The sequence below is a fragment of the Lygodium microphyllum genome, chromosome 25 (assembly GCF_053477565.2).
Source record: "Lygodium microphyllum isolate KBCC chromosome 25, Lygodium_microphyllum_v1.1.10, whole genome shotgun sequence".
In the NCBI taxonomy this organism is placed as follows: Eukaryota; Viridiplantae; Streptophyta; class Polypodiopsida; order Schizaeales; family Lygodiaceae; genus Lygodium; species Lygodium microphyllum.
In genome coordinates, this window is record NC_141159.1 from 47,019,140 (window position 1) to 47,034,110 (window position 14,971).

Below are 14,971 nucleotides of genomic sequence, written 5' to 3' on the forward strand. Positions count from 1 at the left end.
GAAGGGAAGGCAGTCTTTGTTTTAGGCCTTTCATTGGAGATTTTACATTTTCATTGCCTTCGGCGTCTGAAGAAGGTTTGGAAAGTGGAGGAAATAGCCCTAACAGGTTGCGTTTTCATAGTCAAAGGGGGCTGCTTTTGCGTTTGTGCAGGCATTACAGGTGAACATGTCTACGGAGATTGACTTGGAGTTCCAGGCGATTATGGACAAGAAGGTGCCTGTCCTACTGACTCTTCCATCAGATCAGAGCTTGATGGTGACAATTACCGCATATGGCGCGTGATGATGTTCGCCATTTTGGAGTCTTATGATTTGGCGGAGCTTGTGATGGAGGAGATAAATCGGCCCTCGGTGAGAGATGAGTCCAAACTCTCTTTCAATACTCGTGCGGAGTTGACCAAGGCCGAGTCTCATTGGACAAACTGAATGCTAGGATTCGTTTTTTTCTTTTTCTGTCTTGTACTACAAGCGTGATAGCTCACATCGAGCACTTGACAGTGGCTTGAGAGATATGGCTGGAGCTCGACCAAATGTATAATCGGATGACCTTGATGAAGAGGATTTCTTTGGAGTTGCAGATGTGGACCTTGTTTGTGAATAAGTCTTCTTCGCTTCGGGAACACATCAACAAGCTTCGACAGCTTTAGATGCAAGTTCAAAATGCAGGGAAGCCGATTTTCTTCGAAGATATGGCAATCACTTTATTGTCCCAGTTGCCGCCACGATTCGGTACCTTTTATTCTGCTCTTATTGCATCAGGGCAGGAGTCGACTCTTCGGTGGGAAGAGCTGGTTCCTATGGTTGTGGACCAAGAGGAACCGTTGAAGGGATATAATGCTTCCAAATCGGAGGCCTTGGTTGGTCAAGGCTCTTAGAAGAAGGGGAAGGACCAAAAGAAAAAGAAGGAGAACAACGAATCCAAGAAGGACGAGGAGAAGGAATCAACTTGCCATAGTTGCGGTAAGACCGGTCATTGGAAGAAGGATTGCCCCGACAAGGACAAGAAGGACACCAAGAAGAAGGACCCGAAGGATTCTAGAGCAGTGGCTGCACCCTCCTCAATTACTTTTCTACACTTAGTGGTCATTGAGGATTCTATACCGAAGACTTCTAATGTTGCGATGACAGCTCCCCAGGCTCGAGAGTGGATCGTGGACAGTGGTGCCTCACGGCATATGACTCCTCTTGTTGGTGTTACCCATTTGCAACCTTCGCATGGATAGATTCCCATTGGAGACAGCTCTTCTATGTCTATTGCTGCACGGGGTGAGATGCAGCTAATTTCAGATGGACTTGTGGTATCCACACTTCCGAGGTGTTGCATGTGCCAAGCTTGGGGTATCATTTGCTTTCGGTTCATAAGATTTGTTCCTTGGCCTCTTGGTGGAGTTTGACAGTGATGCTGTTCGCGTTTTGGATCGTGGATCAAGAAAGGTTCTCTCTTCAGGGTATGAGAAGAACGACATTTACAAATTAAATTCTTCTACAACTCTTATCTCTCTTCTTCTTACCTCTCTCACACAGTTCGAGCTATGGCATGCTCGGTTTGGCCACCTAAACTTTGAGTATCTTCAGAAGGCATCCGAGGATCGTTTGTTCGAGGTTTGTTGGACATAGTGGTGAGCCACTAGCCATGTGTCTCTTGCATTTATGGGACTGCATCAGGATGTGATTCCCAACAAAGCTTTGCGGTGGTCTACTTTTCCTATGGAGCTTGTATCTATGGATCTTTGCGGCCCGATGAGGACCGAGCCCCTGAAGGGGAGCTTGTACTTCATGTTGATCGTAGATGACTACAACAAGATGACATGGGCCTATTTCTTGACGTTGAAGTCGGAGGCTTTCTCCCACTTCAAGGATTGGCTTCTCTTTGAGGAGAACTGATCTGGCGCGGAGACTGAAGATCTTGCGCTCAAGAAGGGTGGTGAATTTGTGCCTAATGAGTTTGCTCGTTTTTGTGCAGATAGGGGCATTCACCAGGAGTTTGCTAACACCGACACTCCTCAAGAGAATGGCATTTTGGAGCGGAAGAACCGAAGTGTGATGGAGATGGCACGCACCATGATAGGGCGCTGATAGACCCCTCAGTTTCTATGGGTCAAGCAGTGGCTAGTGCAGTCCACATTCTCAATCGATCTCCCACTTTAGCCGTTGACAAGATGACACTTTTTGAGGCTTACTTTGAGACTAAGCCTGATGTCTCTGATTTCAAGATCTTTGGGTGTGATGCCTATGTGCACATCCTGAAGATGTAGCGTAACAAGTTTGAGGCGGCTTCCTAACGACAAGTTTTTGTTGGTTACAGCTCACAGTACCAAGGGTATCATTTGTTTGATCCTGTCAAGTGGGATGTCTACACGAGTTGAGATGTACGGTTCATGGAAGTTTCGGCCGTAGAAGGGGGTGAGGAGCACCCCTTTCTTGGAGATCTAGAGAAGAGTTGGGCTCTCGAGATAGTTCCTTTGGAGCCAGAGCCTCTTGATGGACATTCTTCTTCTGATTCCGAGTCTTTCCTTCCACTGGCTATCCCAGTGGAGCTTCTGCCGGTCGATGTATCTAAGTCTTCAGTAGATGGAGAGCGATGGGGAGAGATCTAGTCTCTTTCTCGTTGGGCCCGTGATACATTTCGAGATTCAGGGATCGAGGGGGTCCCTAAGGAGTGGGAACTGTAGGATGGACTGTGGAGTCACAAAGGAACCAAGCACATTCTACGGAGGTTGTTTGCTCTAACTATTGTTTGATGACCCTTGTTATGCAGGATCGAGAGCCCACTTCAGTGAAGGAGGCTTTGTAGTCTGACCATTGGTGGAAGGCTATGGAAGCCGAGTTGGAGGCTATCGAGAGGAATGGCACTTGGTACCTTGTGCCTCGTCCCTCTCACACGAAAGTGATTGGCGTCAAGTGGGTCTTTAAGACCAAGTACCTTAGCGATGGTTCTTTGGACAAGCACAAGACCCACCTTGTTGCTAAAGGTTTTACTTAGCGCCCAGGCATTGACTTCCATGATACTTTTGCCCCTCTACTCATATGACATATTTTTGAGCTGTTCTTGCCTTGGCTGGCCATAGGAGATGGCCTGTCTATCAGTTGGATGTGAAGTTGGCCTTTCTCAATGGTGACTTGCAGGAGGAGATCTATGTAGGGCAGCCTCCTGGCTTTGGGTCCTCGGATGGGAAAGTTTACAGGCTGAAGAAGGTCTTGTATGGCCTCAAGCAGGCTCCACGTGCATGGAACGAGAAGATTAACTCGTTTCTTCAGTCAAAGTTGGGATGTCGGTGCTCCAAGGCCGCGATTTGCAACTTTATGTGCACACTCCTGAGGCTGGTTATGTGTTGTTTGTGTTGTATGTTGATGATTTGATTATTACAGGTGACCATGCACAGAAGGTCCAAGAGACCAAGACAACTTTACATCAGACGTTCGAGATGACGGATTTGGGGCTTCTTCATTTCTTCTTGGGTCATGAGATTTATCAGTCTCAGAGGGGAATTTTCATCTCTTAGCAGAGATACATTCAAGAGCTCTTGGTGACTTTTGAGATGGAGACTTGTCAGACCATTTCAACTCCTATGGATTTGAACTGGAAGGCCACTTCACACACAGCTTCTTCCTTGATGGATGCTTCTTGCTACCGTCAACTGATTGGCTCCTTGATTTGGCTACTCAACACTCGTGTTGATCTTTGTTTTGCTGTGGGTCTTTTGGCAAGGTTCATGAGTGAACCCCAACAAGTGCATTGACATGCTGTCTTGAGGATTCTTCGGTATTTGAGGGGGACCTTTGACTTAGGGATTTCTTATCTAGCAGGTATAGATGCTTCAGATCTTGTTCTTGTAGGTTGGAGTGACTCGGATTGGATTGGCGGTATGGAGCATCGGCGGTCCACTACAGGCTATTGTTTTACCTTGGGTATAGGCGTTCTCTTATGGAGTAGCAAGAAGCAGCCCACGGTAGCTCTTTCGTCAACTGAGGCAGAGTATCGGGCCGCGTGTTCCACCACATGTGAGATTGTGTAGCTTCGGAGATTGTTGGAGGAGCTTGGCTGCCCCCAGACTCGCCCTACTCTTCTGTGGTGTGACAATGAGAGTTGCATGGCCTTGGTGCGGAATCTTGTATTCCATGCCTGTACGAAGCACATTGAGATTCAGTATCACTTTATTCGGGAGAAGCTTCTGGATGGGACCATTGATGTGGAGTACTGCAAGACGGAGGATAATCTTGCAGATTTGTTCACAGAGGATAATCTTGCAGATTTCCAATGATCCCCCCTTTCTCTCCTCTTCTTTTTTTTTTGCTCTCTTGGTATCTTTCTCTGGGTTTCTCTCTCTCTCTCTCTCTCTCTCTCTTTCTCTTTTAAGTTTTTTCTCTATATATATCTTTTCTCTCTCTCTCTCTCTCTTTATTTTTCTATTTTCTCTCTTTCCCTATTTTCTCTCTCTTTCAAATTATATATTTCCTCTTTGTTTCTCTCTCTCTAAGTCAACAACTATATTAAAAAAGGTTTAATTTAAAAAAGACTATTCTTTTTTCTCTTTCCCTCCTCTCTTCGTCTTTTTCTCTTTATTATTCTTTTTTATCTTTCTTCTTCTTCTTCTTCTTCTTCTTCTTCTTCTTCTTCTTCTTCTCTTTTGTCTCTATATCTCTCTCTCTCTCTCTCTCTCTCACTCCTTATTCTTTTTCTATCTCCCTTTGAAAGTGTGTGAAAAACTATGCCAAAAAAACATTAAATTAAAAAAACACTTTAAAAAAAAATTAATTAAAAGAAAAGTTTAATCTAACACACACACACACACACACACACACACACACACACACACACAGAGTTTTGATTTAAAACAAAGTTTGGTTTAATTAAAGGAGAGGAAAAAAAGAGAGAGAAGAAAAAAAAAACCTCTACATATGAGAGGGAGAGAGGGGGTAGGGGGGAGGAATTTAATTAAAAAGGGGAGGGGGAAGAGAAAGGGAGAGATTAGACGTGAGAGAGAGGGGAGGGAGTTTTAATTTAAAAAAGGGAGGAGAGAGAGAGAGAGAGAGAGAGAGAGAGAGAGAGAGAGAGCCTAGCTGGTCCCTCCACTTGAATAGGCTAAAAATAGCTTCAGTCGTGTTGAATCTAAGTCTTGGAGCCTTCGATTTCTGGCATGCTTCTTGAGGTTGCTGCTAAACCCTAATTTCTGCCGTTGCAGATTAGAGTTTACAGCAGAGAAATTTGAAATTTCTTATCCTTTGGTGATCTCAATGCTGTAATCTTTGGAGCAAGGCTGTAGAAAGGCTGGGAGATGAGAGAGAATGCTAAGGAGAGAGAAAACTCAGGCTTTCTTTGCAAAGAACTGAAAAAAATCTATCATTTATTGCTGCTGCCCTATCTTAACAGCTTGTAGATGCAAAGAATTGAAGAAAATCAGTCATTTACTGTTGCTGCCTTGTCTCAACAGCCTGTAGATATTGTCACCTCTCGTTGATTGGTCTTCTCTTGCCCTTGACTGCCTTAGAAGATCCTCCAATGGTTGCAAATCAAACCAACAACATCTCCCTCTCTCTTGTAGGTTGAATATCCTAAAATGCCTCTCTCTAGCCTGTAAAGACGTTTTTTAATCTTGCATTGGCATTTTTGACAAGTGGCAGCCTTTTCAAATGGTTTTTCCAGCATTATCCATAATCAAATATTAATTTTCAATCTTTAAGTATTGAAAATTAATTTAATAATTATTTCGGTGCCCTAAAAAATAATATGACTAGCCAATAATTAAATTAGCTAGGCCACTTCCATTCTCGAGTGTCTCTACACCATCTTTGACCATTAGATTGGCGTTAGGTACCATTAAACGCCCCTTCTCTAGTGTCATCACCAATTGACACTTATGGCCAAATAAATGACCCATGCCAACAATTGGCACCAGATACCACCAAGTACCTGTGCGACATTACTTATGGCAACTTTTGCCTTTGACATCCTGTGATTTCCTCGAGTTTCGGACTCGTAAATTTACTCTAACCCTAGTTACACATCACATGTGCAACATTTACTTAACCATGTTATTAAAAATTAATCCACATGTTAAGCGAGGTTTCAAAAATACATGTTCTCATGACAACCCTTTCCCTTAAAATCCTTGCAATCGTCCTTGATTACACTGCCAAATGCATCAAAAGCAAAATAGTGGATTAAAATCGTTAACACAACATTGCGCATTGTTGCTAAACCATTCCATATGCTTAGCACATGCTGAAAATTACCAACCAATCATAACATAACATAAGACTCACAAAGAATCTAAAAAACATTGTTAGATTATCATGTGACATGTCTATTTCTCATGAGCTCAACTCATTTGGCAAAACCAAACCGTAGCATAGCATAACCAAGCATAAACCATGGCTAAAACATCAATGGCATCATATCATATACTGTTGTCCATGGAAGTAGATGTAAACCATTGAAAACTGAGCATAACCTGATGACTTGCTGATCTCAGAATTGATCACAAACTGTTGCACGTGTGATCCCAAAATGATCACAAACTCTTTGCAAAAACTAACTAGCAATCAATGCAAAAATTGATCCCAAAAGTGACCATAAACGGTTCTCAAGTTGATAAAAAACTGAGCTGAAACTGATCATAATTTGTGTCAAAATTGAGATAAAATTCATGCCAAATTGATCATAAGCTGATGCAAAAGTATAGTTCCAATGCCTAGGTGAAACTCATACTCATTTGTATACATCTCACAGTGACTTATACTCATTTGTATACATCTCACAGTGTATTCAATATGCAAAAGTATACTCATTTGTATGCATATTGAATACATCCGAGATCCACTACATACGAGAGATGTCCATAACTGGAGGAGTGGAAGTGCTACCTCCCCCTTGAGCATGAGGCAATACTCCAGACCCTTGCCCTGTTGAACCTGACAAAGCCCAAACTAAAGTCGGCTCTAACTGAAAGGCATCTATGAGGATGGTTTGCCAAGTCATCCTCTTCCATCCTTTGGCATCCATTGGTGAATAATTCTGAAATTTTACAACGTATCTCTTAGAAACTTTACCTTTGATTTTTTTTCCCCTTATGTGCCAAAATCTGCTCGGGTACCAAAATCTCATCCAGCTCCTCAACCTCAGGCTGAATTTCAGTTGAGATATCCTTTGGCACATCACCATGAAAAGGCCTCAACAAATTGATATGAAAGGCATTGTGTATTCGCCATTGTGGAGATAATTTGAGTCGATATGCCACATCGTTGATCTTCTCCAATAGTTGGAGGGGCCCATAGTATCTCATACTGAACTTCGGATATAATCTTTCTCTTTCTTTCATCTTTTTCAGCCTTGCCTTTTCAAAATGCAACAATACATAATCACTCTTTGCAAACTGCAAAGTATGTCTGTGGTGATCAACTGTCCTCTCTTGCCTCAAAGATCTTATCCTTAGTTTGTAGAATAGATAGTACTTTCTTGCCATTCTCAACCACCTTAAATGGAGCCTTGCCCGTAGAACTTTACACTGTGTTGTAAGCAAACTCAACCAAGGGCAAATACTGCTCCCACTGTGTCTTGTAGTATGAGACATAGCACCTCAAAAGATCTAACACTATGGAATTTGCTTCCTCAGATTGACCATCTATCTGCGGATGGAAGGATGATGAGAATTTCAGCGTGGTATCCATATTCTCAAACAATCCCTTTCAAAATAAACTGGTCATCTAGGGGTCTCGATCACTAATGATCGACTTTGGTATATCATGATACTTAAAGATGTGTTGCAAAAACAATCGTGCCATAGGATTAGCCTTTATTTTCTTCCTCACCGGAATGAAGTGGGCTTGTTTGCTAAACTTGCAAATGATAGTCCATATCCCATCATTTCCTGTAGGTGTTTTAGGAAGCTAAAAAATAAAGTCCATTGCAATGCTCTGCCAAGGCCTATCTGGAATAGGTAAGGGTTGCAACAAACCTAGCATCTTTTGCCTATCATGCTTTACCTTCTGGCATACGGTGTATGTCTTAACAAATTGTTCTACATCATGCCTCAAAGTTGGCCAATAAAAGAAATGCTTCACTGCCTTGACCGTGGCATCAATATCTCTGTATCCTGCATATGGAGGAGCATGACTTTTAGTGATAACTCTAGGCCTTAATTGCTTTGTGACACACAGTCGTCCATGCATTATCAGAAATCCATCTCTTAGCACGAATTGTTCATGCCTTTGGCCATTGCAAAGCTGATCATAAACATTAGCAAAGTTTGAATCAACAACATATTGCTCTTTCATGGCATCCAACTCAGTGTGATAAACCATGCTGACGGCTAAAATTTGTGGCTTACGTGACAGTGCATTAGCCACAACATTCTTTTTACCATCAATATGTACGAAAATGAAACATAGAGAGAAAATTTGCCCATCTCATATGCTTCTTTGACAACTTTGTCTGTGTCAGAAAGTACCTTAAAGTTTGATGGTCTGTTTGCACTGTAAATCAATCCCCAACAAATAATGTTTTCATGTAGACAGTGCATGAATTACAACCAAGAGCTCTTTCTCATAGACTCGCAAATTCTTTTTTAAACCATGGAGAATTCGGCTCTTATAAGCCACAACTCGGCCGTCTTGCATAAGAACAACCCCAATACTGCTACGACATTCATCACATTGAACTATGAATGACTTCCTTAGATCAGGCAATACAAGCACATGATTTGAAGTCATCTTTTCCTTCAACTTTTCAAATGCTGAAATTTCCACTACTGTCCATCTAAATGGCACATCCTTCTTCTGCAAGGCATGCAATTTCAGCAAACCCATGTACATACTTCTTGTAGTAAGAACATAAACCCAAGAAGCTGTGGATCTCATGCACATTCCTCAAAGGTGGCCATGATCGTATTGCCTCAACCTTTGTAGGGTCCATACGAATATTAGCTGATACAATATACCTAAAAAAATGGATTTCATGCAAGAAGAATTCACTTTTTTTGCCCTTTTGGGTGTCAAATTGTCATACATTGGCTGCTGCAAAAAGGGTGCATTTGCTGAATTTACATCAAAATCAATGCCAAATGGAGCATTTGCATGATCAACATTCATTCCTTGAGCCCCATAAGCATTCGAGGCTGTCGATGCAATATCAAACATGCTACTTTGTGGCCCAGGCATCAAGCCAATGTTGCCATACATAGGGTTTTACATATTTCCAGCCATGCCCGAATACATTGGGCCTTGCACACCATGCATGGGTTGCTGCATACCATAGGGATTTGTGCCATACATTCCCGTATGCGGTCCTTGTCCAACCATAGCGTGAAAAATCGTGCTTCCACCAAAATATCCTGGCTGCCCCATCATAGCATGCATACCCGGTTGTCCAAAATCTTGGATTGGTACTTCCATGACGGCCTTCCATTTGAATTCCTTGCCTCGTAGGTACTAACTATTTTATTTCATTAGCATCTTTGGGAGCTTCAAATGAAGGGTTTGGCATTATCTTTGGTGCATCTTGCTATCCCGAAGGTGTAGAAGACATCTTCATCTTCTTGCCTTTGCTGTCCTTCTTTGGAACATTCAAAAATTGGGTAAACTAAGGATCCTTTTCCAATTCAGCAAAGAGATTTGCTGCTATCTCATCCGATTCTTGGATTGGTCATCAAATTTCTCTTCACTTTGCTGGTCATCAGTCTCCTTATACCTTGAAGGCCATGCATCTTGCCCAATAACAACATTTTCAGCTTGCTGTCCATGGTCTGAGCCTTGTCCAAGGTCAAGCATTGCATTTCCTTCATTCCCATGTAATGTTCATATTGAGAACCATCATCACTACTCGAGTCCATCTCACTATATGAAGATATATTGCTGTGATTTCTCAGTTGAGAGTAAAATCAGCACTAGCACAAAGCTTTGGCTTGCAATTAGGTGCCTCGGGTCCGCCAAATCAAGGGATTGAGTGGTGTCTCAGCAACAGAACTATGAAACTAGCCTACCTTCTCTAATAGGGTGGTAAATAACTTGATTAAGTACTATTTACAATAATTAACAAATTCACAAAATTGAAATACACACTTTACCATATAATCTTGGACATTGGATACCCTGTTAGCCCCAAAACTGGTGCCCCTTTTGGTATTTATTTAACTTAATTGAAGAAGAAGTTGATGTATAATGGGATTCTCCCAATCTCTTTCGGTACTCCAACTTCTCTTGCTATTCAAAATGACTAGCAAGTCTTTAATCTGATTTGCCCCTTGATTCGAGCAATCAATTGGCCTTCACCCTCTTTGATGGAGATGGAAAATGCCCCAAATCCAATGATTTGTTGTTCCCTCCACTTGAATAGGCTAAAAACAACTTCAGCCCTGTTGAATCCAAGTCTTGGACCTTCAGATTTTTTGGCACGCTTCCCGAGGTTAAAACACAGTCTTTTGCTTGGAGGTGACAGCTTTTTTGTGCTAAGTGATAGTATTTCTCCCCCAAGTGGAGCCTCTACATTGACTTTCTTGTGATCTTATAGTCATTTCCTCTTGTTTTGGGGCTATGTATAGCCAAAATGCAGATTTCTTATGGGTGTCTTGTAGGATATCAGAGATGCCTTACGACTAGCTTCATGGCTTTGATGGTATAGATGAGGAGCCTTCTCAACAGTCCTCCAAATGGCGACGAGATTATTGTGAAGCCTATCATGCGGACCGTAAAGAACGGATGTCACCTAGCCCTGTTTGTTTGGGAACCATCTTGTTCTCGTTCTGTCCATGTTTCGCCAAAGGCCCACTTTACTGGCCTCCATACGCCTTCCATGGCACCCTCTATATAGGTGTGCACTTTCTTCTTTAGCCCAAGAAGACCGGCTTGATGGTTCAAACTACTTGCTTTGGTTGTGTAAGGTGGAATATATCCTTGATATCATTGATCTTTGGGAGTTTGTTACCCACCCTATTTCCCATCTAGTGGAGGATTCCACCATTGGATCATCGATGGATTGTGTGGCCCTATGGGGTCTGCTAAACTCTAGAGCATGTTTCCTCTTTATGAGCTTATAGGATTTTGTCCTAGTGCACGTGTGCAGGTTGTGGAAAGTAGTGGAAGAGTGGACAAAGCTTGCTCCTTTGTACCATTAGAAGACATGTGCCCACGAGATTACTCTCGAGAAGAAATTATAGATGCTAGGTGTTGATGATTCTTCTTCCATGAAGGATTATATCAACAGGTTGGAGGATATGAGGGGTGAGCTTGCATCTCTTGGCAGGATGATCTCTTCGGAGGATATGGCCATGATTCTTTTAACTCAGCTGCCATCTCCGCGATTTGATGTCTTCTACACCAGCCTTTTTACATCGAGGACCTCTGAGAAGCTTCTATGGGAGGAGCTTGCCCTGCTTGTTGCGGAGCATGACGAGCATGCAAAAGAGGTTGCTAGTGGATCCATCTCCATCAAAGCTATTGTTGTAGGTTTAGGAGGGGGGAAGAAGAAGAAAGGGAAGTCAAAGGCTAAACAACAGGGGAGCTCTTCAGGTTGTGACTTTGACTTGAAGAAGCCTAAATGCCCATATTGTGGAATGGGGATACATCTAGAGAAGAAATGTTGGAAGAAGTACCCTCACATTTGTTCGGTAGTGAAGGAATATATCTTAGCCTTTTACCTCTACTCAAGCGGTAACCCATGAGTCGGTGTTCCTTTATATTATTGTTATCAAATATGCCCCTTTCACTGCTAGGATAGACCTTAAGAATATGAAATAGGAAACAAAAGGTTACTTTGATGGTGAATATGGTTTGATGATCTTTAAGTTACATTTGAACACATCCCTTGTTATAAAAATATTATTGTTGATATATTATCAAGGTTGATAATTTCTGAAGAAATGGACACATGACAAATTGTTAAAATCCTATTTAGGATGCCCCATGTGTACACCAATTCACACTTTTCCAAATGTAACACACATTGTCAAAATTCTATGACACCCCATGTGCATTCCAATTCGCACTTTTTCAAACATAGTACATTGTAAAACTCCTACTTTATCACACCCCATGTGCATTCCAACTCACTCCTCACTTTCTATACTTTTTCAAATGTAACTTCTAGTCAAAATGCCAATTTATGACACCCCATGTGTATTTCAATTCTCGTCCTGCTTTCTATACTTTATGTCAAGCAGGGTTCCCAATATTATTATTACAAGGCTTACAATCCACTATCTCAATTTTATTTTTATTTCTAGTAGATTACAGCTCGTTCATGTGAGTACACGCCTTTTGTAAAGTATTCTCCTCCACATTGTAAAATCTTGTCCCTTGTATCTATGTAAGGGAGAGCTCTTCCAACACTGAAAGGGACAACTTTTGTATCCCACATTCTCCAAGTCTTTGAATTTTCTTGCTTGATTTAGGGTTTTTCCTCACACTATATATAGGATACCATCCTTATTGATCTTGTGAACCCAAAAAACAGACATCATTTGTTGACTTGAAAGGATTTGCATGGTATAGATGTGTGAGTTGCAATTTATTGTTTTATAAAGAAAACTATCTCATACATGTTATTCAATGTTTCACTCAGCATTTTAAACACAAGCACTGTGAAACACCCCAAGTGAAACCACTGACTGAAAAATGATCTTAAATTAAAAATTTGAATTTTCTTACTTAATTTAGGGTTTTTCCGTACACTGTATATAGATACCATCCTTATTGATATTGTGAACCCCAAAAAAAGACATCTTTTGTTGACTTGAAAGGATTTGCATGGTATAAATGTGCGAGTTGCAATTTGTTGTTTATAAAGAAAACTCTCTCGCATTGTTTATAAAGAAAACTATCTCATATGTATTATTCAACTGTTTCACTAGGCATTTTGCTTTGGACTTGGCCAAAGGTGAAACATTTCAGAGGGAAACACAAGGTTTCAGGAGTGAAATGTCTCAGGACTCGGGGGTGAAATGTTTCATGGTTACCTTGGTTGGGTGAAGGGTATGACTAGGACTGGGAGTAGGATTATTAGGGATTTTGCAGGGACCAGTGTGGTGGGACCACAAGTTGCTATCCTCTCGAGACCAATACCTGCGATTTTCTTCAATCCAATCACCTTTGCCTGCTCGGTTTTTTCTTAGGTGCTGTGTGTTTGGATCAGGTTACAGCATCTTTGTAGTTTAGTTTCGTTTATGGGTTTATGTTCTTGTGGCAGTTGTACTTGATAGAGAGAGTTTCCTATATCCCTTGTAACCTCTCCAATTCTTTTATTGTTAATTATTTCTGCTAGCACAGTAAACTAACATTAAAAAGTGCTTACTGCCATCAGCTGTATGTACGGGATTCCAGTCGTGTTTGGAAGCAAGCAGGACAGCCAGGTTCTGTCAGTGCAGAACTCAGTCTTGAAGAAAATTCAGCAAACAACTTGCTTATAGCTTATATGGCAGAAGGGAGGCATCAGGCAGTGGTGGACTTTGATGAACACCTGGATGATATTACAAAGTAAGTCATGCACACTTGTTAATGTAGAAAATTTGAGCTTCTTAGTTTGGCATTATCTTATTGCCTGGAAAGGATGCTTAGCCTTGCATGGTTGATTGATCAAAGAGGTTCCTCTTGTGATCCACACACAGTCATAGTACTCTACTGGCCAGTTGCGTTGTTAAGGAAAGGGGAGTTCATCAAATGATAAAGCTGGGATTCTGTGGCTTAGATGTTTGCTATCCTGGCAGTCATTGCCCATCTCCTTCCAACCCAGTTAGTAGGTAGTTGTGAGTTAGCTGGTAATGTGGACAGGGGTCAGTCCTTTGTGAGGGTAGGTTCTCTTGCATGGTCTGCAGTCCATGCTGCTAAATGCACTAGTGATAACAGAAAATGCTGACCTATCAGAATTTTTGACTGCTGGGCAATGAAGTGCTACACAGGTGTCAACTTGATAGCTTTTGACCCAAATGCTGAAGTTCCTTGACGGTTTTATAAGGATGGTTATTTCCTCTGCTACGTAATGGACTACCTCTTATTTGTTGGATACAATGTTGGCTTAAAGTCCGCCTAGTTTTCTCTACATGTTCGTTTCTTTCTTGTTTCTTCTCAATTGTTGTACATGGTTGCACCCTCCAGGGATGACAAATTTACTGTGCGTGTTTGTGTTTCTTGCAGGGATTGGCTGAACCGAAGGCTTTTTGATTAGTTTGGTTATTATTGGATCACCTTTCCTTTGAACTGACAAAAAACTAGTTTACAGAGATGATATTGGATTGATTTTCATATGCTATAACACATGAATCTTAGTGCTTTATTGAGCCATTTTCAAGGCTAGGCTCCTGTAATTTTTTGAGAGTAATCCACACGGATAGATGTTACACAGAAACACACAAACTCAAGAATGGCAGCTTTAGGCATTAACCCATATCTGTGAAGGTATGGAAGAATAAGCTTTTTCTTTTGGTTTTGACACGTGTAAAAAACTTCGAGGAAAAAGAGCAGGCTTCCTCTGAGTTTTGATAATTGTAAGAGTTTAGATTAAGTGACAAGTTCTTATACTCAGGTTTTATATTCGATTTGATGTGCATTAATCTAGTAAATGAACCATCTTCCTGTTTTTTATCACGATAATCATTAAGACTCTTGATTAATTCAACAGTTGACATGCATTTTGTAACTGAATAGCCTATCAGAGTAGTGAATTTTTTTCCACTAGAGAATAAACTCGAGTAATTCAACAGTCCAGGCAGATTCTAAGCAGAAAATGTTATGGCATGAAATGTATGACTGGAATCTGCCAGTTTGTGGCAGTTCATAACTATGAGTGTCTAGTTCCTTCTCAACTAAGAAGATGATGTTGGCAGGATTCTTAGCATGTTATGTCCTTTGAGTCAGTGGTCGCTTGGACTGAAATCTAAGCATGTAGCCCACGGATATGCAACCTTTTTAGGATGATCTAAATTGGGCATGAGGATGGCATAAAGATTTGCCAATAATGCTGGTTTGGATGCTTTGAAATAACGTG

At 41.4% G+C, this 14,971-nt stretch overlaps 1 protein-coding gene across 1 annotated transcript in view; it reads left to right on the plus strand.

Annotated features, from left to right (window-relative positions):
• EMB2731 (ER membrane protein complex subunit 8/9 homolog) overlaps window positions 1-14,504 on the plus strand; it is a 36,368-nt gene extending 21,864 nt beyond the window's left edge. The window contains exons 4-5 of the mRNA XM_087667173.1: window positions 13,292-13,464; window positions 14,122-14,504. Of these exons, the coding sequence (XP_087523299.1) occupies window positions 13,292-13,464; window positions 14,122-14,152 (204 nt within the window). The 3' untranslated portion in view covers window positions 14,153-14,504. The remainder of the gene's footprint in view (window positions 1-13,291; window positions 13,465-14,121) is intronic.
• The last annotated feature ends 467 nt before the right edge of the window (window positions 14,505-14,971 follow it).